Source organism: Zonotrichia albicollis, chromosome 6, assembly GCF_047830755.1.
Source record: "Zonotrichia albicollis isolate bZonAlb1 chromosome 6, bZonAlb1.hap1, whole genome shotgun sequence".
Taxonomy (NCBI): Eukaryota; Metazoa; Chordata; class Aves; order Passeriformes; family Passerellidae; genus Zonotrichia; species Zonotrichia albicollis.
This window is the reverse complement of record NC_133824.1, coordinates 3,546,400-3,572,858: the sequence shown is the minus strand read 5'-3', so window position 1 is coordinate 3,572,858 and position 26,459 is coordinate 3,546,400. Positions and strand designations below refer to the sequence as shown.

The 26,459-nt window shown below is 38.8% G+C and overlaps 1 protein-coding gene across 17 annotated transcripts in view; it reads left to right on the top strand.

The window, feature by feature from the left end:
* MARK3 (microtubule affinity regulating kinase 3) overlaps positions 1 to 26,459 on the top strand; it is a 62,335-nt gene that overhangs the window by 23,651 nt on the left and 12,225 nt on the right. For 10 of the 17 annotated variants that reach the window (XM_005483262.4, XM_014264460.3, XM_005483263.4 and 7 more), the window contains 11 exons: positions 2,377 to 2,425; positions 3,177 to 3,242; positions 5,742 to 5,812; positions 10,977 to 11,033; positions 11,941 to 12,177; positions 12,272 to 12,391; positions 13,052 to 13,151; positions 13,413 to 13,525; positions 14,245 to 14,398; positions 15,856 to 16,073; positions 21,341 to 21,444. In XM_005483262.4, the coding sequence (XP_005483319.1) occupies positions 2,377 to 2,425; positions 3,177 to 3,242; positions 5,742 to 5,812; positions 10,977 to 11,033; positions 11,941 to 12,177; positions 12,272 to 12,391; positions 13,052 to 13,151; positions 13,413 to 13,525; positions 14,245 to 14,398; positions 15,856 to 16,073; positions 21,341 to 21,444 (1,289 nt within the window). Of the gene's footprint in view, positions 1 to 2,376; positions 2,426 to 3,176; positions 3,243 to 5,741; positions 5,813 to 10,976; positions 11,034 to 11,940; positions 12,178 to 12,271; positions 12,392 to 13,051; positions 13,152 to 13,412; positions 13,526 to 14,244; positions 14,399 to 15,855; positions 16,074 to 21,340; positions 21,445 to 26,033; positions 26,199 to 26,459 lie in introns of all 17 variants that reach the window. The other 7 variants (XM_005483256.4, XM_005483252.4, XM_005483251.4 and 4 more) reach the window with 1 other exon arrangement.

The window sequence follows — 26,459 nt, the reverse complement described above, 5'->3', positions numbered from 1 at the left end:
GAAATAACATAGTTTAAAAAAGAAAAGAAGGCAATTTTACCTCTCTAGAGGATAAAGAAAACGTGTGCACAGAGGTTTTGAAACTATTTTGCATGGCCAATAATTACTTGATCAATCAGTCATGATTTCATTTAAGCAGCTTGTCATCTAGCAAAGTGTCAGGCACAGACCTGGGTAACAAGATAATTAAAAGCATTTGGAAAACTGTTTGTTTTTTCCTGTTCAGGTAGTGTGCCAATCCCAGCTGGTGCTGTAGCAGGGAGAAGGCCTCCTGGGCAGTGCAGTGAGGATTGCTCCCCAGATGTTGGCATTTCAGAAATTCTGTGATTCTGAAATATCAGAAAGCAGAGCATGGTTAGAGCAGCTGGTCTCCGAATTGTGAATTTGTCCTATTGATTTATTTAAAACCCACCCCTTGCATTTTCTTTTATTAAAAATCACAAAGGCACAAGGACTTTGCTTTGTTGACTCTTTGGTTGTTTGTTTCTAATGTTTCACCTTTTTTTTATTACCAAGTTTCACCTTTTCTTTGCTATTACTGAGTAAATACACTTACAAGTTTTTGGGTTGTTACTAATATGTGTAGACATACCAAATTTCTTCACTTTATCTGAAATCTGACCTGAGCCAAATCCTCCAGCAGCATTTTTTTTCCCTACTGTAATCAACTATGCTGTTCTCCCTATTCTATATTTACAAAACTTGGGTTTTTTCCTATGTCTGCATTCACCTGGAGCTGTGGAATTCTATTCTGCTTTGGTCTCTTTACATGAAGTTCAATATGATGTTAAGTTACTGATATTCCTGTAGAAATTTGTGTTAGGTTTCTAGTAAAACCTCTTGATTACTCCCACTTTTTGAAGCATGCTGTTAGAAAATAATTGACACTGAAGAACATTGGGCTGGAATGGGTGAGCTGCAGAGGGAGAACAGCCAAACACCTGGCTGCCATGTAGTGTTGTGTATAAAAAGAGAATTCTTTGGTTTTCTGAATACAAGAGTATTTATGCTTTTTTTATAATAATATTTTATCTTGGAACTGCTTTACATTTATCTGCTATTTACCAGCTTTGTTCAAAGCAATGTTTCATTTTGCAGAAACACCACCTGTGGCATTTTAGTATTATGGTTATGAATTTTTGTGTATCTTACAATAGTCTTTTGCAGAAGAGAGGTGAAAATAATTTACAACTGTTCAGTCATGACTTTGCTTTCATTTCTAGTTTGTTAAATGTCACTCCATATTTTCATGAAGCTGCAGAAGGACGGAGTTTGCTCTGTGTGACAGGCAAAATTGAAATATTCAGAAATAGTTACTCAAGCAAAGCCCTCTTCACACAGGTATTTTCATTGTGGGAGGGACAGACAGGACATGAAACATGACAATATCCTTACAGTCAGTACACAATCTCTGGATTTAGGGCAGGGGATATAATGTCATCCTGCAGCTTGAAATGGGCAGTTATCCCTCACCATCATCCTTCTGGGATGGGCTAGAGATGAGGTGCTTTTATATGGGGAAGTTGTGTGTTTTGTTTTGTGAGGTATTTCTGTTAAATCATTCCCGTACCTTGTGTGTCAGTCAGGGTTAGTGCCTGCAGGAAGGGAAGCAGCAGATGGGGTCAGGAAAGCCCCATTTGTGTTGTGCCCTGGTAGTTTGGTAGTTTTGGCCGGTACATTCAGGGTGCTGCCCCTGGGCAGTGTCTGGGGGTGATCAGGGGAGCTGTGCTGGCAGACCCAGGGCTGCTGGGCCTCAGTTGCCTTGCAGCAACGCTTCTGAAGGGCTCAGGGCTGCCCTTGTCTTCCCTGCTCTCTGCAGAACTTGCTGCTGTAGGTGGATAACATGGTTTTTGCACAATATAAACAGCTGATGTTTCACCTGTGAGCTGCTGCTGTAGCACAGGAATTCTTGGGCTTTAACAGTGTCCTGAAGAATGCTGAATTCATACTGCAGTGGTCTTCTGAAGGTGTTCTGGTGGGGATTCACAAGAATTTGGAGCTGAACTTTTGTGAAGGGAGTGAAAGATGTGTGAGATGTGCTGGTCAGCAGGAAGCTGTGTGGGCTCACAGTGCTCTTCTGACCCCAAAAGTCTGCAAACCACAGGGCTAAGATCACTGCTTTCCTGAGCTGTTTAGAGAGAGTTCTTCTGGGTGTTTGCAGGTTTTTGAGTGTTGATTTGCTTGGGAGGGGTGTTAAGCAGGCATTTAACTCTTCCTTTCAAAAAGTGCTTATTTAATGAATTTTATTAATTGATAATGTTTAATAATGTTTGCCCTTTCTGTTTAAATGACTGTATCAAAGTCTTCAATCTTTAAGGAGAATGACTGCTTGTTAGTGATTTCATTAACTTATTTAATGTTTTATGTTTATTTCAGCTCTTTAGAGAAGTAAGAATAATGAAGATCTTAAATCATCCAAATATAGGTATCTTGTTTCTTTCACATAATTTCCATCTCTGGAGAAGTTTTAGCTTTTTCATTGTTAAGATTGCTGTGGCATGAGTTTAAAAGATTATTTTGCGCTGGAGTGAATTTACTCTAAGATAGCAGTAATAACTGGTATTTCAGAACTGTGTGTTTAAAAAAAATAAAATAAACATTGTGATCCCATTGCACAGAACTGTTATTTGCATAGCTAACTGATAAATTTGCTCCTTTTAAATATAGTATTGATTTTTGACTGAATTCAGGTTCTCATTAAAAATTAACATTTAAAATTTAAAAAATAAAAAATCTCATTTAAAAATTAGCATATCAAAACCAAGAAGTGGTCAAGAATTTTTTCAAGTTTGTACATTTAAACAATGTGATACTCCTGTGGGAGTGTCAGCAGGCTGGTAACTGATTTGTCACCATGTGTGTCAGTTCAGTGCACATGTGTGGCTGTTGCTGATGCTCAAATCTGTGCATGTTCTGCTTAGTTCAGTTATGTTCACATGTAAATGAAGCAAAGTATTGGTTCTTGAGAATATGTTGTTCTGTATGAGTTGACCAAATGTGTTATAGTGTTTTCTGCTTAGGAGCATTAGACAGAAAGCTTCTTTAGAGTAAATAGTCTGATATTATCAAGAGGCAGGCAAACAGTTTGGGCATTTTTCTCTCACAGGATTCTGTGGGGTGTTAACATAATGCTTCTGCAGCTAGTTAACTGATGACTAAATGTCTTTCTCTTTTAGTGAAGCTATTTGAAGTCATTGAAACTGAAAAAACTCTCTATTTAATAATGGAATATGCAAGTGGGGGTAAGTACCTCTTTGCTGCAGTGACACTCTAAGCAGATTGCCAAGTGAGAGAAAGCACTTGTTTTCTTGAAAGTTTTGCTTTCTTTTTCAACAAATATTTGTGTCAAGGTAGTGTAAAATATTAAGCAAAATCTTTAATATTCACTGGGACTTGTTTGGTCAACATAAATAATTCATGTAACTTGTAAAACCAGCTTCTAAGTTTACTACAACTTAGTAACATTTGCTTTTTTTTCACAACTCAAATTAACTGGGAATCTTTTCTCAACCACTGATTGTTCCTGCCCATAACAAATACTAATGTTCTCAATTTACTGTATTCAGCTCTCTACCTCTGGTGTCCTGTTTTGTATAAGATATTTGGTAAAATCATGTTCAGATGAAACATTTCTGTGTTTCTTTAATTGTTGCTTTCAAAAGCATGAGCAGTGCAACTTCTGTTTTTAGATGTTGATGACATCTTACATATCTTAATCACAGGCCTTCTACTGTCCTGAATTGTTAGGCTTAGCCTTATGCCATTTTAGAAGGAGCTTAAATGCTCTTCCTGATTCTGCAGGGGATGGAAAAATGCACATTGTGCAGTGTCAGATATTTTCACCAGAGCCAGAATTAAGGTATTCAGGCTTAAGTTACTCCTTGCTGGCTAGAACTTAACATCACTCAGCTTGTCAGTGTGACCCTTGAGCACCAGCATATGGGAATCTCAAACACTTGAGGCTTTTCTTTAGGGGCAGGAAGGAGATAGACTTTTTTCAGAGAAAATCAGTGTTGAATTCAGACTCTTACATTAGATTATGTGAAGTTTCATCAATTGCTGCAGATAAAGCAAGATTCTCTACCCGCCTGTCTTTTCTTCCAGCAGCTTCCTAAATGCTCAGCCAAGGTTTGCTTAAACAGGAACAGAGTGGGAATAATCCCATTAAAATATTGACCAGTACAGGTGTTTGAGGAGACATCTTTGTGTTGTTTGATAGTATTAGACTTAAAAGTGAAGTCTTATTGCCATCTAGTGATTGGCTTCTAGGAGGAAGAAAGGCCAGTGGTTCTCTAAAGGAGTGAGGACCTTTCCTGGGGTGATAAGGGAGAGGTAAGCACTGTTCTGGTCTAAAAGGCCAAGAGCTGTACCTTTGATGTGCCATGCTGTGCAAGACAGGAATGGCTGGCAAGCACAGAGCAGGCATCACCTTCCCTGCTTCCTCTTTATCAAGGTGGAGGTCATCTTGTTGCACATGAACTCTGGCTGCAGGATGAAAGATATGATTGCTACAGCTGCAGCACTTCACATAAATTGGGGATAATTCTTTCCCTGGTGTCTTTTCCCCTGAATTATGAAGAAGTGTTCAGGTTTGCTGCTTCAAGGTTTTTTGAGAAACAGCTGTGAAATACAGCTTGGGAGAGTTACCTGAGTTGAGTATTTAAGGATACCCTGCAGAGAGAAAACTATTTTATGGGAAATCCTGACATTCCCTCAGATGGCTCAGTGGTTGCTCTTCCTGCAGTGTGACTCCTTTTTTTTGTTGCAATCTGGTGGAGTTGTGTCTTTTAAAAAAATAAATATGATATTACTCAGCTCTTCCCTTGTGAGGTGGCTGTCTACAAAACCATGTTTCCTTTCTCAGTAGGGAATGTTTAAATATTTGAACCACTTCTGAAGATTTTATGGTTTTTGCATACTAGTGAGGACTTTTAAAAGCTGTGTTATTATTCTGTGTTTGTAGTTCTTACGTACATGACTGTTGGTTTTTAGTAGAGAAATCTCCCATGCTTTCACAAACATGTCAGTGTTTCATGAGCCAGTGGCCTGCACCTAAAGCTCAAACACTGTAGTCTGTACTGATGTGCTCTAAAATGACTGCATTGATTAAAGAGGGGAAAACTGAAACACAGATCTTCAGTAATCTTTGGTCATGCACAGCTGTACAACAGTGGCCTTGTTCTGTGTGTTTCACAGGTATGATGGTTGTGTGAGGGATTTATCAGTGTGTCCTGCTGTGCTCATTCTTGTGATCTTCCTTGTGGGTACCTCTTCCAAGTCTAGGTTAAAGCTAAGGTTTTAGATTTTGTTTAGAACCATTTTATATACATGCACAAATTAAAATTCTAGTGCTGGTATGATGGCATTTACAAATATCATCAATTGTTCTCATGTATTAAACTTTTTTTTTTTTTTCTGAAGCCAAAGAAACTCTTGTGAGAAAGTCTGTGAAGGGGTAGATGTCATCTTTGTTTACAAAACAGAAGTATGCTGCTCAGTTTCTATCCTAAGTAATTGGAAGGAAATGGTTTCCTTTGTGTATATCCAGTCACTCATTATTTTCTTGTAAAAGAGAGGATGGTGTAGTAAATTGCACAGCAGCTGTGCCTTGTTCTCTTGAGCTGTCCTGTAATCATAAACTTGAAATACAGTAATTCCAGTGAAGTTGCTGTGGGCAACTGCTGGAGAAGAAGCTCTACATTCTGAAATTGGCATTAATGTATCTTGTTATTGAATTGTAGGGGAGGTGTTTGACTATCTGGTTGCACATGGAAGAATGAAGGAAAAGGAGGCTAGAGCTAAATTTAGACAGGTATGTATAACATTCCTATATGTCAGCTTTCCCCTCACCCCTGTTTTTAATGGTGAAATGAGTAAAACAGCTGTCCTTTGCATTTGACTTACAGCAGTGTTCAGCATGCTGTGGGCCTGTAGCTCTGAGTTAGAAAAAACTTGTGTCACAGCAGTACTTTAAGGAGTCAGAGTCTGTTCAGTGGTGCTGTTTCCTTAGTGCTGAGTGCCAGGGTGTCCAAGAGTGCCAAAACACAGAGGCTGCTTGGTTTGGAAGGGTATTCCATTCCAAAATGCATTTCCTCTGGGCTGATTTCATATGTCCTTAGCTCAGCAGGTCTGTAACATTTTGGAAGTTGTTCAAATGTAGCAGGGTTCTAACAGGCCAGTTTCAAACTGCAGACAGTGCATGTAGTAGGGATCCATTCACATTCATCTGCTTACATGAGAAGATACTGTTTAATAGTTGTTCTAAAAAGTCTCTGAAAAGTAATGTCTAGACTTGTTAGTTTAACTTTCTTTATGATGGATAAGCTAGCCCTGCCAAGGTGTTGGAATTTCATTGATCTGCAAAAAGCATTTCCATTCTGCAGTCAAGCAGTACTGAACAAAACCAGATATTTTTGCATAGCTAATTTAAATCCAAATGTCTGCTCTTGTAGCATGTGGAGTTTCAGATCTGACCAGTCTTACACACTTGTTTTCTGCTCTTGTGCTGAAATTTGTAAATGCCTGTTCCCTTTGGCCACTTGGATAGATTCAGAAATGTTGTGACAAATAATAAATGTCAAGATTATGCTCCAGCTTAATGGCACTTGAAAATAATGAGTAGGGACAAGAGTGGTTTTTTGAATGATGTGTAGGGGTTTGGAATTGCTGGATCAGGGCAGTGATGTTGCCCTGTTGGAAGGGGAGGCTCTGATGTTTTCACTTCTTAAGTACAGCCATGCATAATAGAAATTTGATGTAAGATATGAGACTTCCAGGAACCAAGTAATTGATTTTGCTTTGTTTTCTCTCATCTTATTTAATCTTGTATTTACCCTTTTTAATCTTTTGGGGGAAAAAAAAACCCACACCAAAACCACCACCACCACCAAACAAACAACCCAAAAGCAGCTGTAGAGTTCATCTCCCCATCTTCATCTTCTTCACTTGTGATTACCAGAGTTATACAGCTTGACAGTAAGGAAAACTTTTCTCACTCTTCAACAGTCTTATGTGTCTTTTTGAAGCTGCTGCCTTCACTTTCATATTTTGGTAGGTAGGGAGTTTTCCTTTGTGGTTGAAGGTTTCTGGTTTGTGCTTCTGTGCTGTGTTGGCAGTAGGAGTGGTGGGATGTGGAACAGCCATTCCCACTTCAGCCATCTCTTCTACATCCCTGCCTGTTGCCTTTGTAATGTCACTTGAAGAGCTTCAGAGTAACTTGAGAGGATTGACTGTTCTCTCTCAGATGTGAATACTGGAAAGTTCTGCTGATGAACTCTTTGCTCTCAGTCCTCAATTTCTTTCATCAGGAGCTATGTGGAAAAAAGATCTTGCAGTAATTACATTAAAATTACATGTTTCTTCAATAAATACCTATTTTTTTCTAATGATTCTACTCCCCTTTAAGTGAAAACATACAGAAACAGGTCAAACATGTTTTACAGGTACACTTAGTGCCTAATTTTATGGGATAATGTGGGTAGTACAGGATATATGTAGCTTCATTTTCAAAAAGAAATGTGGAGGAAAAGAATTTAACAGGGAGTTACCTGCTGAGCTGAGTGTTTGACCCATCAAGAATTGGGTTTACGTACTCTCAGCCTGATGATTTTTTGAGTTGGTTTGTTGGGGTTTTTTGGTATTTCAGTAGAATAAATGCTGTTTATGAAGATATATAGATGGCCTCACTTGTTTGAACTGGAATACACTTCACAGTTTTTTCATGCAAGTCTCCTGGTGCAGCCAGCTGTGCTCTGTCCTCCCCCAAGAGCTGATTTCCTGGCTGCTGAGCTCAACCAGTTTTAGAGGACCTTGATCTCAAAGAAGGGAGGTTCTTTAAAGCTTCAAAAGCTTCAGTTCCTGGGAAAAAAGAGAGAAGCCTGGAAATAAGCAGAGGAGAGAAACTGTAGCACAAGCTGATTGGGCTAGGCAGGAGAGAAAAGCATTGATGCTGGATGAAAGTCAGGTAACTTTGATCAGAGCTTGGCATTTTATTAGATGCTAAAGCTCAGCCTGAGGGACAGTGTCAAAGGAAACAAGGAAATTAGATCTTGCTGGGTTGACAGGTCATGAAACTATTCATTTCACCTTACTGTAGCCCTGGAATAGCTTGGTATCACTTTTGGTCATTGTTGGAGGAAGAATGCACTCTGCAGACCTTTTATCTGATGCAGTGCAGCTGTTCTCTGTTAGATGGAGACTTGTGACATAATAGTCTTTTTTTTTTAAATTTGTTAACTGTTTTAGCAGAGAGTGGCTCCTTCTAAACTGAAGAAACAGTTGTGCCATGGTATTGAGATTAGTTCTTACAATAGGTTGTATTATATCTCGTTTTCAGATCATGTTTCTTCTTCCAGTAGATGTGATTTCTGGATCAAACACTTGTGTTTTGTCTGAGGAGACACTTCCTCTCTAGCAGGCAAAGAGCAGGTTTTGGTAATTCTCCCTTCTTTCTTTGTTAAAGATTTTTAAAAAATGGGTTTAGTCCATTTTGTTAAACATATGTAAGGTTTTCAGCAGGAAAAGAGAATACAAATGACAGTAATCATATTATTTCAATTGCACTTGACAAGGAACACAGGAGAAGGTACAGAGTCTAAGAATACAACTATGCTACACAGTTCTCCATTTCAAACTCCTTTTGTGTAGCCATGTGGGAGAAATTCAAATTGAGAATGTTTTGCATTCTTAATGTCACCTTAATTCTTCTTCCCCATTACAGACTTCCAGGCCGTTCTGGTTCAGTTTCATCCTTTTTCCACAAAAAATCTGATGCAGAGCAGCAAGTCTTGTTAAATTTGTGTGTATTAATTCCCTCTCTTTTCTGCAAGCAATAAGATCTGGCCTTTTTCAGTGTTCTCATTGATTCCCTGCTGAAGCAGTTTAGAATTCTTAATGCTGATAGATGTTAGGACAGATCTTAGAAAATTATAAAATCCACAAAATACATCTTATTGGTGTGTTCCAGTAAAGCAACAGAATGTTCTTAGCAGTGTGGAAGGGGCCTTGAGAGGTCAATCATCCTTTTGTCATTTAATCCTTTTAAAGAATGGTTCTTCTGCCTAGAGAGAACTTCTTCAAAACCTGTATTTATACAGATTTTTGAAATCAATCTTTAGAAAAGTTTTTCAGTGTTCCAATTGTTACTTCTAGCAAAAAGCTCAGATGCCTTTCCTCCCCTTCTCTTCACCTGCCAACTGTCAGAAAATTCCTCACGCAAGAAGGTTAGGAAGTGAGGGAGCTGTCAGTGGAAACAGTGATGGAAGCTGGAAGACAAAGGTTTCAGTCTGGAGCAGCCATGCTTTGTGCTATTTTTCATTCAGTTATGTTCTTCAATTATTAATGTCCTACACATTTGATTATTTCACCTCACATGGATGGGACTCACTTCTGCAGTCTCTGTGCCATCCTGTTGCAGTGCAGAGGAGTTCAAAAGCATCTCCAAAGGAAGCTGCTGATTGATCATCTGCTCAGCCTTCTGCTCTTAGGCAGGCACAGTAAAGCAGCTCAGGAGTGAGTGAGTGGTGCTGGTGCTGTGTCTCTGCAGTCCTGAATGAAGCCTGAGGTGTTTGTCATGCTGTCAGCACTGGCAGCCCCTGCAGAGTGAGCTTGTGGCTGGGGCTGAGCTAATGGCAGCAGAGAGAAAAGGAAGGGAAACCAAAAGAGGGGACAAGTGGTGGCATGGGAGCACCTTGGCAGTTTCAGTAACTGGAAAAAGCTGAACTTGGAGTCTGAGAGAGGGAACCAGCATATAAAAGAAAGAGCCAAACCCGAATGAAGGTGTAGGGAATGGAAATAGTACTTCAGCTTTCCACCGTCTGCATGGTTTCTAAGGTGACATTTTGCATGGGAGTGATTCAGTGTTACAGGGCACAAAGATCACTTTGGTGCTTAAGTTTCAAACACAAAATTTACTGGTGCATCAGTTATTTGACCTACCAAGAACCTACCAACACCTTTCACGTTTTCTAAATGCTGAGGGAGAGAACCTTTGCTCCTTCACCAGTACAGGAAATCCTTTACTAAACTGCTGATTTGATCAGGAGTTATTTTCTTGTAACAGTAATGCTACCTCATCTTTCTGCTGGGGAAGTCTTCTTACTCTTGAATGAAGACTGAAAATATATTTATTTAAATAGAATTCCTGTTTTTATGTGCACTTCCACTTATTTTAACAGGTCATAACATCTGCCTCAATTCTGACCGTGCATGCATGACAAAATGCATTTGACTGTGTTTGTGGTCATGTAAGAATAATACTTTATCCAGCTTTTCCATACATGTGAATTTCTGCAGCAATGCTTATGACTCTGAGAAGCAATGTACTATGACACTGCACTGTGTAAATAGCTTATATGGTTTGCAGGAAAATCTTTATGATATTTGGAAATTATCGTGGAAGAAATTATTCCATTGCACTTGAGAGACACAAGAGAATTTTTCCACTGAGCTTGCTACGGTATACAAAACACACTTAACCATATGCACTTAGCAGATCTCTGTCAGATGCCTAGTTGCTTCTCATTGCATAAATTTTGACAAACAGGCTGTTTCCCAGTAGTTTCTCAAATAATCAAAGCCCATTTCTTACCCTTTTCTCTCTGGCATGGCATGAAAAATCACCTTTGGAGAGGGCCTGGAAAAGCTCAGTCTAAGGGGAAAGCTTTTATAGCTGTATACAGTATGGGAATGGAAATACTTCAGTAACCTTTCTGAAAGTCATTGCTTCTACTGGTCTATAATTAGCCCCACAGGAAAAACAAAATCCTGGTTCAAGTATAGGAGAAAGCAAATAGATCAAATAACATTGAAGTTATTCAGCAGCTTTTTCCCAAATATACTGGTCACTGTAGGAGTTGGTTATGTAGCTCTGACTGAATAACTTCTTGTCAACTTCAATAATAATTGTTGAAATCTTTGATTAAAACTCCTGCTTCTTTGAGATATCACTTACATAATTTGGTTTGTTTTCTATCCAGATAGTATCTGCAGTGCAGTATTGCCATCAAAAGCATATTGTTCATAGAGATCTCAAGGTGAGTAGGAAAAAGTGTGTGCAGTGTATGTGTGTCAGCTTCTGTACCTGTGGGTGTGACCTGTATTGCTTATAAAATACAGTTTATACTGAGCTTTCTGATTTTTTAATTTATTTATTTGCATATGTTATAGTGAGTCTTGAGAAATATTTGCAGCTTAGAACCAGTTTAAATAAAAGGAAGAGGATTTATAAAGCTTTTAAATGCAAACATTTAATGGCTGCTGAAAGATAACCTCTCCCCCAGTGGTTGCATTCAGATCTGATGCAGGTCAGTGTTAGATGAGAAATCTTTTTTTTTTTTTTTTTAAGTGATAGTTTGATAGAGATATGAAGAGAATTGATGTTGAACAGAATTAATTACCAGTAGTGATAATGAAACTGAAGTGTGGCTTCTTTGTAGCTTGGCATGAAACAGCATATCTCTTCTTTAAACTGTGCCTTTTATATTAATAGTACTGCCACGTAATTTGTTCAACTTGTCATAGCTTTGTAACTTAAAAAAGGCAAAAAACAATACCACAATTAAAAAAAAGAACACTTGAAAGCACTTTAAAGATAATGTTTATTACCAAACTACTGCAAGAATACCATGCTAATAAGTATGGATAGTGAAACTATATCTTATTTTCATCTGAATAGATCAAAATGTAAGATTCATTTCTGTGGAGAAAAACATGGTAACAAGTTTTCAGGCAGTGAAACAGCTCCTGTAGTCTGAAGTCATTGTACAGAGATTTTTAAAACAGGACATGCTAATGATTGACTAAAGCACACCTAAAGACCTTGAAAGGAAGGGAATGTTAATGGGTATTTCAGCTTCTTGCCTTTTAAGAATGAGTAAAAGCAATCAACAGCATTTTAAATCAAGTATTTTATTCATCTGCAAACCATTCTTTCTCTTCCAGGCTGAAAATCTATTGCTAGATGCAGATATGAACATTAAAATAGCTGACTTTGGTTTTAGCAATGAGTTTACAGTTGGAAATAAACTGGACACCTTTTGTGGCAGCCCACCATATGCTGCTCCAGAGCTCTTTCAAGGGAAGAAATATGATGGACCTGAAGTAGATGTTTGGAGTTTAGGTGTTATTCTTTATACTCTTGTGAGTGGATCTCTTCCCTTCGATGGACAGAACTTAAAGGTAGGTTTTTGTGGACTATGTTGGCCACGTTTATCTAATATTTTAAGTAACTTCCTGCTTACAACTTACTTTCTGTTCTTGTTCTGTTGCCAAGGAACTTAGAGAAAGAGTGCTAAGGGGAAAATACAGGATTCCTTTCTACATGTCCACAGACTGTGAAAACCTCCTCAAACGTTTCCTGGTGCTAAACCCAACAAAAAGAGGCACTCTAGAGGTAATTGCACAAATGAGGTGCATCAAATTCTGCAATGTGCATTTTTGAGCTGTAATTTATTATTTCCATGCTGTTCCTATGCATATTTGGGGTGGAGGTGAGATTGTTGATGAAAGCACATGACTCTTCAAAGATATTTTTTACTGGGGTTGTAATAGACCTGTCTTGTTACTTTCAAAATCAATGTGTCACAACACTTTCTATGTCATATAACTTTTCTTGCTGGTTAGCTTGTGGATTCCTGCATTAATGGGTGATCCACCACATTGTTTTCCACATTTTCAGTTGTGAGCTGGAGGTATTGGCTGTTGTAGTTGCCTTTTGTGCCCTCATGGAGGAGTAAAGACCAAAACAGAGTTTCCATGGAATTCTGTTGGTGGAGCTTGGAATTCCAAGCCATGTCAAAGTTGTCACACTGCTCCTGGTCTGCAGTGCAGGCTCTCAGGTGTGAGCTGGAATACAAGTGACTGTGGGGAAAAGCTTGGCTTGATGTGTGTAGCTCATTCTCCTCACTGGAGCAAAGCAATAGGTGCTGGAAAAGTTTTGGAAAATAAAAACTAGGAAAGACCTTAGTGATTGTTGCATAAAGAAGTTGTTCTTCCCACAGCTTGTTTTCTTTGCTGCTAAGTGTACTGTACTAACATAACTTTTTTTTCATAGCAAATTATGAAGGACAGGTGGATCAATGCAGGGCATGAGGAGGATGAACTTAAACCTTTTGTTGAACCAGAGCTAGACATCTCGGACCAGAAAAGAATAGGTAATTGGTTACTTTCCAGAACCACAGTACTGTTTGCATGATGTGGGAGGGTTGTTTTTTTTTTTTTTCTCTATCACCACTCTGTATTTGTTTGGCATTTGGAAAAAGTAACAAATCCTTTAAAACTGATACTTGATCGGGTTTATGTTCTCAAAATTAATTCTGTTTTAATTCTTTAAATGTTCCATCCTTTCTCCTGAGCACTCAGCTAGCTTGAACATCAGAGTTTCAGTTACTTACAGAATGTCTGCTTGGTTTTAGATATTATGGTAGGAATGGGATATTCTCAAGAAGAAATTCAAGAATCCCTTAGTAAAATGAAGTATGATGAAATCACAGCTACATACTTACTGCTAGGAAGGAAGTCATCAGAGGTAAGTACCATTGTTAAAACTGCAAAGAAGCAAATCAATAAGTGTCCTTAGCAGAGTTAGAAGTAAAAATTAAGTCAGTTACTGCAGGCATTGCATTCCTGCACAAAAATCCATTGCACTTGAAGTCATGTTGTTCTACTCATCAGCAATCCAAATTAGGCAGATTTGCTCTCACCTGATTTAGGCTCTCCAGAGCTGCCCTGTTTGCTCAGCAGTCTCTGTCCTGGCTAGTCTAGGAGCTCAGGTGTGAATGTGCCAGCTGTGACTATTCTGAGAGAACCAAGGAGCAGGAGCACTGACCAACCTGAAGAAGTTCTTGCATTTTACATTACCCTTCCATACAGTGCTGAGAGGGCTCAGCATCAGCAAGGTGCTCTTGGTTCCTCTGCTGGAGGAGTTGGTGCAGTGGCCCCTACAAAGTGTATCCTCTCTTCCTGTAAAAATCTTGGAGACCTCTGAGGGGACAGTTCTGAAAGGACAAATGGATTTTCTTTACTGATTATCCTTTGAGGAGCTGCAAATTCTGCTGAGTTTTACCTAAGACACTTGTACAACAACATTAAAGAAGGTGGGACCTCTAGGCAGCTGCCCATGCCATCAGTAATTTCCCATGTAGCAGAGCCACCTTCCACCCCTCTGTTCCTGCTCCCAGAATGTGCTGCATGTTTTAACTTGTTTTGTCTGAACTTCTCATTTTCATACTCTCATTTCTATTGTAGTTGGATGCAAGTGATTCAAGCTCCAGCAGCAATCTTTCACTTGCCAAAGTTAGGCCCAGTAGTGATCTTAATAATAGCACTGGACAATCTCCTCATCACAAAGTTCAGAGAAGCATATCTTCCAGCCAGAAGCAGCGGCGGTACAGTGATCACGGTGAGCTTTTCTCATTTCCATCTTGCAGAGTACAGTGACTGCCAGTTCTGCTCAGTTTCTGGGTTTGTCTCCATCCCCCAAGTGTAAGGAGGATGACAACAGCATAGTTCACAGCATGGTGGTTGAATATTTTAGTGAATAATTGATTTTTTTAAATTGGTTTTGTTATAAAGCCTTCAAAAGAGCTTTTAGAGGAGCACTGAATAAACCAACTTAATGCTCTTGTTCTGCCTTGTGTTGTCCCATAAATTCCTGACTGTGCTGGCAGAATCTTGTTACACAAATTGAAGAGAATGTTGCAACCCCCTTTTTCATGAAAAGCACAGCACTCCTCCCCCATCCTCTTGTATGTCTGTTCAGCTTTTGTTTTCTTTTGACACTAGTAGGTCAGCTTGTGTCTAAAACTTGAAGAAATGTCAGTTTGCCAATATTTCTGGTTTCCTGTTTCCTGAGGCTAGTGTCACTTGGTTGTCCCCCAGGAATTCCATTTCTGAAGAACAATGACTCTGACAAACTTACAACTTTTCTGCTTAATGAGAGTGCAATGTAGTAGATTAGGATTTTCTAAATGTCTTAAACATCCTCCTGCTCAGACACTTAACTCATGAAAGGAATCCCAGCTTAGGCATTCTCTGCACTCAGAGGTTGCTTTGCTTGGGGAGTCTTCTGGGATGCCAGTTACTGAGGATTTTGATACTTGTAAAACATGTTTTAGCTACATATTATACATGCTTATGTATTTATATGTATTTTTTCTGTCTATGTATATACATATATACACTTTCTGATTAATTCTTATTAAAACATTTAACTAAGAAGTTGATGCAACTTGATGTTACAGGGGTAACATCAGGCGTGTGAGATGTCAGAGAACCCAATCCTGACCCACCCCACAGACCTTTCCCAGTCTGGAGAAGGCTGTTAAAGCAGGAGGGAGCCTGGCACTGTTGAAGGGGCTCCCTCATTCTCAGGTGTGGGGCAGTTGTGCGTTCCTGGCACACGGGGGAGGCTGAGCCGCTGGTGCAGGAGCACAGAGCAGCAAGCACCGGTGCTGCTGTGCCCCAGGGCTGTGCCACCACCTGCCTGTCTCAGGAAATTGGCCTGGGCAGCACATGGCAGCTCTGTGCTAATGAGGGATGCTCTGGTTTGAATGAGTCAGTTGCTTGTTAAGTGTCTTTAAGATGTCTCCAAAAGGTTTTTCTAGCAGCCAAATGAGAAACCTTAATGAAATTCTTGGAGTTGTACCTTCACCTTAAAAGGTTTTTGTTTTTCACAATATGCTGCTGTTTCCTGAAATACGTTTATTTCAATAATTTAATTATCTTTTTGCATCTCTAGTTCCCAGTGTTAACTGTGTTGGTTCTCATGTGTGAATACATTTCCATTGTGGTAAAAAATAGTCACTGAACTTCTGAGAAGAAAAATCCTTTTCCTGTTTCTTTTGTTTGTTTTTGAAGCTGGACCATCCATCCCCTCAGTAGTGGCATATCCTAAAAGAAGCCAGACTAGTACCACAGACAGTGACCTCAAAGAGGAAGGAATTCAGTCAAGAAAATCCAGCAGTAGTGCTGTTGCAGGAAGAGGAATTGCACCAGCTAGCCCAATGCTTGGGAATGCCAGCAATCCCAACAAGGCTGATATTCCTGAACGTAAGAAAAGTTCAGCTGTCCCTAGTGTAAGTACAAACGTTTATTTATCAAAACCTTTAATTTTTTGAGGTGTAAAAAAAGTGTTAAATGTGTGATTTATCAGTGGTGCTGATTTTACTTTTCATTTATCAAGAGTAAATGTAGGTGTTTTTTCCCTTGCAGTGTCAGCTATTAAAGTTACCTCTTGAACAGTGTCTTGAAGTAGTCAGTATTCATAATTAGCATTAGTAGCTCTTGGTAAACAGACATGATTTGGGTATTAAGAAAAAGTAAAAAAAAAAAAGGTAGTTAATGTTACTCCTGATATCACCAACCACTCCTCTGTGGCCTCTGTACAGAAGAATGAAATCTCTATTTTTGTTATCCTGTTTTATAGTTTCATGTGTATAAGGAACTACCATTTTAAGTCATAGTTATGTTGTTAAGAATATCAAAGAAATGCAGTTCTAAAAACCCTTCAAAGATGCATTTCAGCCTGTATTCAAAAGGAGTGTTCCTGGCTTTTGTCCTTGTGGGCTTCCCCCACCTGCCTCTAAACCACAACAACAACAGTAAAAACATACAAAGGAGCAAAACAGTAAATGTTCATGGTTTAGCAACAGGCGCTGTGCCAAAAGAAAGAAAATCCTTTGTTCGTTTTGGCTTTAACTTGTGTCCTCTGTGGTTCCTCCTTCAAAGGCAAAGTTGGAAATCTGTTTTCACATAATGCTTCAGTCATGTGACATTTAATTTCTAAAACTTAGGAATTTTGTATTGAAAAACTTTCTTCTTTTCAGAAGAAAAAAAATTCTCAGTCCTTTATTCAATTTGTTCAACTTGCAACAGAATTTTTGTTTTATTTAACTCATCCCACAAAGCTGTCACAGTTCCTTTGGTCACAATAATTAGCACCATTGCTTACAGCAAATGAGAACGTAACTTCCTGAGCTGCAGGACAGTCTGAAGCAAAAGAAGTGAAATGAAATTTGGTTTACTTCATTGGCCCTGTATTGTCAGTTGACTCAGTGGCTAGTAGTGACTTGGCTCTGGGATATCAGCCCAAGAGTTTCCTTGGAAAAACACATCTTCTACTGTAGCAGCTGTTATTCATAAATGTGAATAAGAATTCAGGATTTTGGGGGACCCTTTTTGTTTTTGTGGTCTTCCACAGTTTCCCTTTGTTCTTGATCAGTCCAGAAACCATTCAGATTTGGTTTTCTCTTAAAAGACAGTTCTTAGCTATGGAATTTCAAAATGGTAGGATAATCAAAGCAGTTTTGTCCTACTTTGGCCTTCACTTAGTATTGTATGGTGCCTTGTTGAAAAGATTTGTGTCACAGTTACAACATACTTTACATTCAGTGTCTTTTCATCTGCTGTTCTGTGCCACTCCCAAATATTGGGGATTTATTCCAGTAGGCTTATTTCAAATTTCTTACTACTGTACCTGAAATGAAATTTCAGCTCATAAACATTCAATACTTCCCTGACTCAGTGTGCAACTGGTCCAGCTGATCTTTTACTAGCAGTGATACCAGGTGGTGAACAGGAAATCAGACTTATGTTGTCACTCAATAATTAGTGTTTAAAATTGTCTCTGTTTATAGCTCTTCACACCAGACAGTTCAAACTCTTTTTTTTTTCCTTTCCTTTTTCTCCCCCCTGCAAAAATGACACTTTGGCTTTCTGGTTGTTGGGAGTGAAGGGAAGCACTGAAAAAATGAGTTTTTAGTCATTTCCTGCAGCTGAGAAGGGAATTCTGTTTCTTACAGTGTTGGCATGCATCCAGAAGGAAAAAAATACAGGAGTTACCATATTGTCCTGAGGTTGAAAAAAGTTTGAGGTGAAGAGAGTTTCTGTTTTACTGAGCACTGAAGTCCTGAAATTTGTAATATGATGGAAAAGCACTGAAGAGATGTAAAAATATCCTACAAAAACAATTAGTATTTTCACAGAACAGCAAAAGCAGTAGAACCAGTCCCTGCTGCAGACCCTTAGTCAGATGTGTGCTGCTGTTATTGAGTAACAAAGCATAAAAGCCTGCACTTAAGGATAAGAGTTGTGCTTGGAGAGCAGATAGCTAAGTCTGGGATGAGTGAGGGGCTCCAAGCTGTACTTCTAAAGCTTATAAGAGTGTTTAAACTCTTGTAAACAAAATTGTTCTGCAAGCTGAACAAGTACAGATCAAAAATCTTCAAGCTGTTTGGGCAAATACCAAATTAATAATGAAAACCTGCTACAGACATTGGATAGTTAGCAGGAACTGATATATCTGTGTCTTAATAATTCCTTGTTTGTTTCTTAGAGCTTTGGATTTTTTCCTCAATGTTGTAATAAAGCTGTCCCAGAACCCTTAGAATAGCTTTGAGAAAACTGAAATAGGAGAATAGGTGGTACATTTGAAAAGTTATCCAGGACCAAATACCATACTAGTGCTCTTAACTAAATAGATTGGTTCACTCTTGTTAGTCAGAAGCTTTTATGAAAGTTTTTCATCAGTCCTTCCCCTGGTGTCTCTAAATGGGAAACAACCTGCCTGAGCAGTGCACACAAGACTCTCTCTAGGAAAAGGGGAGGACTCTGTACCACAAATTCATCCTCTGTGCAGTGTTGGACCTTGTGCATGTGCTCACAAGTCTCAGCATGTGCTGGGCTGTGTCAGCTCCTCCTGCAAAGAAGGCACACAGTGCCATGAAGATGAACTTAGGCAGCCACCCCTGACCTGGGAGTTGTCATTCCATCAGGGAATGCTGCTCTCACCAGTTTCCAGTGCTGTGCACCTGTGCTGTTTAGTCATGTCCAGAGATTAACAGTCTGCAGATTGGCTGAACAAAAAGTCACAGCTGAAGAGCTCCCTTGATGAATTGTGAAAGGTCATACACTAGAAAGTGTAAAGGCCCCAATACCAAGACTATTCTTGCCAAAACTGAAATTTGAAACCTTGAAGTGCTTAAATCTCTTCCTCTGACCTCTGAAATCTGAGTCAAACAGGAAAAAATGTATACTGGTGATTCCATCTTTGCATTTCAGAATGAGCTGGGAGAGCATGTCCTTGCAGTCCTCTCATTTCAGATATGAATACCAAAACTCCCAAACCTGAAGATGCATAGTCTTAAAAGTCTGGTCCAGCACAGAGATTGCAGTCTTGTCTTCCCAGATGTGCCACATGACAATACATTGTAATGTTATGTGGTGTTTTCTCGAGGGAAACCAACATTTCATGTTCAAAGGGAGCAGGAGGAAAGAAGGAAGCCACTGATTATTGTACTTATTTCCCTCCAGAAGACCAGTGTTGGATGTTTTAGGTGCTTCATCCTCTAGTATGTTCATAATACAGAACAAAATGATCTGCAAATGCAAATAAGCAATATTTTGCTGTACCATTGGTTTGTGAGGCCTCCAAGAAGAGTTCTGCACAGTGTGGTCTCCCAAGAGCAGATAAACAAAACCTCACCTGAGGTGCACAGCTTTCATTGCTGGCATGCTTAGTAAAGACAGAGGAGTTTATACAGTGAAAAATGTCAAAGTGGAAGAATTGGTGGTGGGTTTTTTTTAAAATAAATGAATGTATATGAAGACAAGTGATGTATAAGGAATAAAGCACAAGGAAAGGGCCAGGAAGGCATGTGGTGCTTGCCACATGCTTATCCCTAAGGAAAATCTAGTGAAGAATACTTGAGAACCCTTTAGACAGCTGCATGCATCTAACATGTTAATTAATTGTTCTGCCAATCTAAAATATCCTTTGTCTTTGTATTTTTCAACACCAAGAGGTTGTGCACTTCACTGTTGCATTTTAATTTGTACATTTGTATAAAAAGATGTGTAACAAACAGGTCAGCAGTCCCTTAGACAAGATGGCTTCAAGGTTAAATAGCTCAGGGAATGTGTTGCTTGAGACTCCCTAGATAGCAAATATTTTGCCTTAAGGTACTGGAGGAGCTTTTGGTATTTATTGAGAATACTCCACTTTAACAGTTTTATTTCAGGTTGGGAAACAACAAAGGTTTGGCTACTCTGTGCTTTTGTGCTTGAACTGGCTTTTCCTTTCTTTTTTTTTAATCCTTCTTGCCATGATTCTCTCCTGTGACCGTTTATGCGAAACCTTTTCTTAATGCTATTTTTAAAATCCGCTGAGTTTCCCTTGTCCGTCATAGCATAATTCTTCAAAGAGCTCCAAAAGGTTAGTTGAGCATGAAGTCCCCTGCCTGATTCTTAGTGGCCCTCCTCACTCAACATGTGCTTATCCAGGTGCTGACCAGTCATTCCCTTAAGCTGACCTCCTCCAAGACTTTCCCCAGCAGTGATGTTTGAAGTTTATAGCCTTTTCTGCTTCCCGCTTTGCCCCGTGATCCTTTTCTTTAAAGAAAACTTTTAAAGATTTTTTTTCTACTGATTCAACCATTTGCAGTTTCCTGTGTTTTGTTCTTGGGGTGGGGAGAAAAAAGTACAAAGGCTTGCCAGCTTTTACTTCCTCTACGACCTGGGGGTGCATGTTTGTCTGGACCACCCTGCTTTTCCTACAGTAATTGCATCTAACTCTTTATAATTCTGTTATCTGTGAATTACCTGTAGCTTCTCAGTCGTTCCTGGAAAATTGACCGCCAACTTGGGCATATCTCCACCCTCTTTCTCTGTAAAGACAGAGGCAAAGTAATTCTATTTCTTTTCTCCCCTCTAAAGTAAGGTCTGTAGTTTAAGTCCCCCTGGTTCTCTTGTCCTCAATGTATTATGCTTGTAATTGAAATGTGTATTTTAAAAAATGTCTTACTAAAATTCTCTGCAATTTGTCTCTTATTCTTCCCTGTTTTTAAAACTTGTCTAGTGTTTCATAGTATCTTAATATTTAGAAGTCCATGTTTACCTTCCCACTGAATTTTACCACATTTGTTTGTTAAGTCTTTGCTTTTCCTATCTTGTTTAAGGGTATGATTTTAACTTAAAGGAAAATTCTCCAAGCTACAAGTGGTAAAGTATTTAAAAAATAGGTTATAAAGACACAGGCTATGCAGATGTAGAAGAATGCTGTATATACTCAGAATTTGTAATTCAGAACGTTTGTAATTAAAACCTTTAAGGAATATTAATTTTGAGCCATCAGTATGAAATACAAGAACAACTTGTTAGAATTATTTTTTCTAATTGCAATATTCCTTACAAATACTAGATGGAGTTTGTATACTGAGTTATTTCATTATTGTAAGTTTTAGAGCTGTGTAGAACTAGCATTAAGCAAAAAGCCTTCTGTTACATGCAGAGTAACCTCAGAAAAGCCTTCTGTGGGGAATAACAAACCTGTGTTTTTTAATTGTAGAATAATACTACCCCTGGAGCAATGACACGGCGCAACACTTATGTTTGTAGTGAAAGAACCACTGCTGATAGGCATTCAGTGATACAAAATGGCAAGGAGAACAGGTATATGAAATGTCTTCCTATGGTGTATGTCACTTGTCTTCACCTTTCCAAAAAAACTCTAATGGCTAATTTAAAAATAAATGGTATTCTAATGTAATTCCTAATGAAAGGTAAGTACAAATCTTTGGTTATGGAGCACCTGTAAGTATGTTGGGGCTTGTTTTTTTTTTCTATTTAATTTTATAGTCTCTGTACTTAGAATGTAAAAGGGAGTTTCTAATTTCTGGTTAAATACATGAAATATTTGTAGCAGCCTTCATCTTAAATCTTTTGTGAACTCCTGTGGCCAAACTCTTCTGCATGTGCTTGCAGAAGAGCCTTTTTTAGTGTCAGACTTCAAAGTCCATCTCTCTTGAACCATTCTCTTTTTATATTTCACTCTAAACTTGCTTCACTGGGATTATTTGAAATACCATTTTTGCTGCAAAGTCTCAGGGAGAAAGTAATTTTTTTGAGCAAAGATGAAATGGTGATCCACCATTTTCTGGGACTAACAGTGTTCCTTGTTGATACTCTGGCAGTCTGATTGTTTCCCAGGATTTACAGAGCTCAGCTGCTTCCCTCCTCAGGCTATCTCCATATTCTGAGTGAAAACAATCAGAGAAATAACACATTTCTTTTTAATTTACTGAATGAAAGCCTGAGTAGAGCATGCAGTGGAAGTGGAGCTAACCACTGTATGTGTTGGCACTGTGGTCACATCCACTGCCAGCCTGTGAAGACTGAGAAGAGCTGTCAGAAATAATGTTATAGTGAACATAGATATCAGGTATAGAGTAGCAGCTGGGAGAACACCACCAAATTTCCTGCCTGCCTGAGGTATTTTAATTTCCAGCCCTTCTTGTCATAATTTTACTGCTGTCAAAAGATGGTAACAGTTAAGTAGTTAACCCTTGCCAGGAGAGCACTCAGCTGGTACTTAAAAGAATGTGTACCCCTCTACTGTGCTTCCCAATTTTCTCCAGCCCTTCCTAATATTCTGATATTTTGTAAAGGCTGGGAAGAAAATACCTATTTTCTAACTTGTGTTTTTGCACAAATTTTTTTCCTTCCTTTTGGCAGTTGATGAGGAATTGAGATGTTGACTGGAAAGCCTGTCTATTCCCTGTTTATCTAGGGATAGAGAGCATGATTTTGACCCTGTCTCTTCCTCCTAGCTCTCTGCAAATGGAAGGTGATTAAGGGAGCAGTCAGGTATAAGTCTGAACTGCCAGAAGTGCAGTTGGCCAGCTGGGCCTGCAGTCACCTGTCCTGTGAAGCACAGCCCAGCTCTTTGGAGCTGTCCCTTAGTGTGCCCGTCTCAGCCCTCACTGGTTACCCCTTGTTAATGTTACCAAGTTGTTTAGGGTAAAGGTCACCATCCTTCCTCTGATTTGATGTGTTACTAGCTTTTTTCTTTCCAAACATTCTTTGAAAAAATGAATCTTTCTGTCCGTAATAGTTTTGATAATTTATTACTTGATTACTTGGTTTAGTACCATTTCTGTTCATAATTAAACTAATATCTTGCCTACAGTTTCTTTATTGCATTTTTAAAAGCTACTAGATATTGCTTACTAGGAATGCTTGAGATTTAGATATTCTCTTAATTCAGGAGTAAGTTCATACTCATGAAGAACTATCTTATGAAGTAATTTTGTTTCCCCAACTTTCAGTTTCTCAGGAAACTGATGTTTTCTGATTTGTCACATATAGACCTTAAACTCAAAGTTAAGATTGAGTAGCACTTGACAACTATATTAGTTATGGTTTATATTCATAATTGGTTATCCTTGTGTAATTTACCTTTTATTGTCAATATGATATTTAAACATCATTAGTTTTTCGATAAACTAGCCTTATTTGGGTCATTTAAAATGTCTGAGAATTTATATTTGCACAGGTAAAAAATGTCTTCATAGCTCTTATAATGCATTTTTTGATTTTAAATTCATTACTTTTTATAGAGGATTAAAACCAGAGAAGGTAATGAGAATGCATTGCTAATTGTATTATAGTTGGAGACCTTTCATTGTCTGAAATGCTTCAGTACTAAACTGCATGTTCATTTTGGCACAGTTTCAGAATTACTGTGGTTTGGCTCAGAATTTACATCTGAATGTATTTTGTTGCTGTAACTGGGTGAAGCATTGACTGGTCACATAAAGTGCAGGGACCTTTAATGCAGGAAAAATCAACATGGTGATTGATGGAACTGGCTCTTCTGAATTAATCTTTAATGTTTCTGTACTCTCAGCTTGGCAGAAAGTAACTCTAGAAACCTATTCTTTTTTCTTCTGTAAAGCAAGATCTGAAGTTGAACCTGGGCTTTGTACATATCCAAGGTTTAGTTAAAAATTACTTCTATGCTTTTGAAATGTCTGTTGGTGGCACATGTTACAGGCTAGAGTAATTGCTGTAATTGGTTTATTACAGATTAGATTTTAGATTTTCCATAGCTACTCAGATACTTACTGTGACTCAGTGAAAACCTGGGAGACTTACCATAAAAGGCAAGATACACACATTTAAAATCTCTATTTTTCTGTAGAGAAAGCATTAAAATATTGCTTATTCTGCTTTTATCTTGAATTCTGAGAAGGCATTATTTCTGAAAGTATGAAACCTTTAGAGAATCACTAGTCAGTAGATCTGATGTTGGAGACAATAGTCTTGAAGACCCATGCCAGACTGGTGGAAGCAAAGAGTTCTGAGTCCCCCATCTCTCTTTAACACATTGTGTGGCTGACACAGGCGTTCTGCTGGAGACAACTCCTTTGGCTTTCCTCCAAAGCCTGAGCATTAATTAACGCACTTGGGGACTCATGAAACACTCTTCATAATGATAGGCAATTGCTTTAAATCATTTGTAACACAAATGATTTACAACAGCTTCAGATTTTTAATAAGCCTTGGCACTAATTGGTGATTGTTAGTTCACTGTTCCTGTGTTCCCAGGCTAATAATCCAAAGAAGCTGATTTCTAGCAAAGCACTAGAGGAGGAGAAAGTCCTTTATTGATACCTTTAAATGTTGCATCTTTGGAGGCAGGTGACTTGGGTCTTGTGTTGTAAAACTAGAGTCTTTATCTTTTGCAGTAAATATAGAGGAAATGAGCTGGAGGAGCTTGAGAGGCTAGTGACCAATTTTGTGACTTCAGGGTATTAGTTTTGAGATGAATGTTCATTTTCTGAATATTCCTTAAAACCCTGGGGTAATGTAAATGCTGGGCCTGTATTGAAGGCTTCATTGTAAGTAGTGCTTTAGTTGTCATCCTGATGGATTCAACGTTGTTGAGATGCATGCATGACTCAGATGAAGTTTTTCATATCCTGAAAAGTTAAAAACAAACCAAAACCAAGCATGTTTTGCTCAGCATTTTAGCTAGCAGTTCAGATGTGTGAGCTGTGTGGTGCTTTGGGAGCCAAGCCTGAGAAGGGGGGAGCTGACACTTGTAGCTGCACTAGCATTCTTCTCTCCAGAGTCTGATGTACCAGAATTCAGTAACAGGACTTGAGTGTAACCTAGAAGTAACTTGGAAGTGAACATGCAGTGTCATGAAACTGTCACTGAGAATTATTGATTTCTTAACCTTGAGCAAAATTTCTGAATTATAGCTGTCTTACTTTTAAAGCAAACTTCATGTGAATGAGGTGGTGGTGTAGTCTGAAAGGCCCAAAATGTCTTGTGGCTTCTCACTTTTCTCCTATCCTTGTCATTACTAGATAATGTGAAGGCTGCAAAGAGTATTTTGGCCTAAATAAATAACTAAATTTAATGTTCCTATTTGAACATACCATGCAGCTGGCAGCTTAGTGGCCATTCTGCTAAGACAGTGCTCTATACTTTCCTTCAAAGCCTGAATGGTAATTTGGAAAATTTAATGTTTATGGTCAAAGCAATACAAGATACTCTTCAACAGTCATTCTTCTGTCTTCAGGGAGCAGCAAGCGTGTTCAGTGCCTGCTACACATACAGGTTGATTATTAGCAGCCTTTCTCTTTTGGCCTCTCTGGAGTTGTTAAAGATGATGGTATTTTTGGTTTTGACTGTACCTGTGAAGTCTCTCAGTTATCTGATATAGATTTAACAGCTTGCCAGCTTTCGCTAATTTCTTTTAACATTCTGAAAACAAAGGATTTTGCTGTAGTAATGGAGCTATCATGAGTCCTTTGGAAAGTGCCTTTGGTGGGGGTTTTAATGCATTGTTTACTGTTAAGAGCAATACAAGTTACATCAGTGCTTTATCACAGAGCTTTGGCATAGAATTCTGAGTTACTCAGGTTTTGTACATCAAGGAGGGAATCACTGCAAACTAATGCTAATGGTAAGAGCATGGGCACTTAGAGATGTGCAGTACCATGCAAGTAAGGATGCTTTTTAAGGGGATCTTTTAGAGATGTGCAGTACCATGCAAGTAAGGATGCTTTTTAAGGGGAGTGTAGGGCAGTTACTGCTGTTACATAGAAGAGGAGGGCTGTTAGAGTTCGTGTTCTTTGATAAACCAGTTAATAGAAGGAAAAGTTTGCTTTTTTTTTCTATGCAGTAGTTTGTTGTTGGTCCATCATGCTCTTCTTTCTGCCTCTGCCTGAACCCAAACCCCCTCGCAGCCTGACAGAAATGTTCGCTTACGCAGCTAGCCCTGCTTCAGTTTGTACCACATCCTTCTCCAGTGTTCGGCTGCGACATCAGAAGTCGATGTCCATGTCAGCCTCTGTGCACACGAAGATGATGTTGCCTCCAATAGACAATGGCGCAGATAACTTCAGGCCTATGTAAGAACCAGAAATCGTTGTGACACTAACTTATACCCACTGCTTCTTAACTTTGTGCTGTGGAATTTTAGTCCTAGATTGTTCTAGTATATTTTGCCCACAAGATGTGTGTTTCCTCATTTTTTTAGTCTCGTTTACATTTGTCTTGTGGTGTGTCAGGCTGTCTGTGACATAATCCTGCAATAGTGAACCTTAATTTTTTCCTATTGTTAGGAGTATTGGACATTCCCTATTGTCAAAGTTTGTGGGAGACTTTAACTG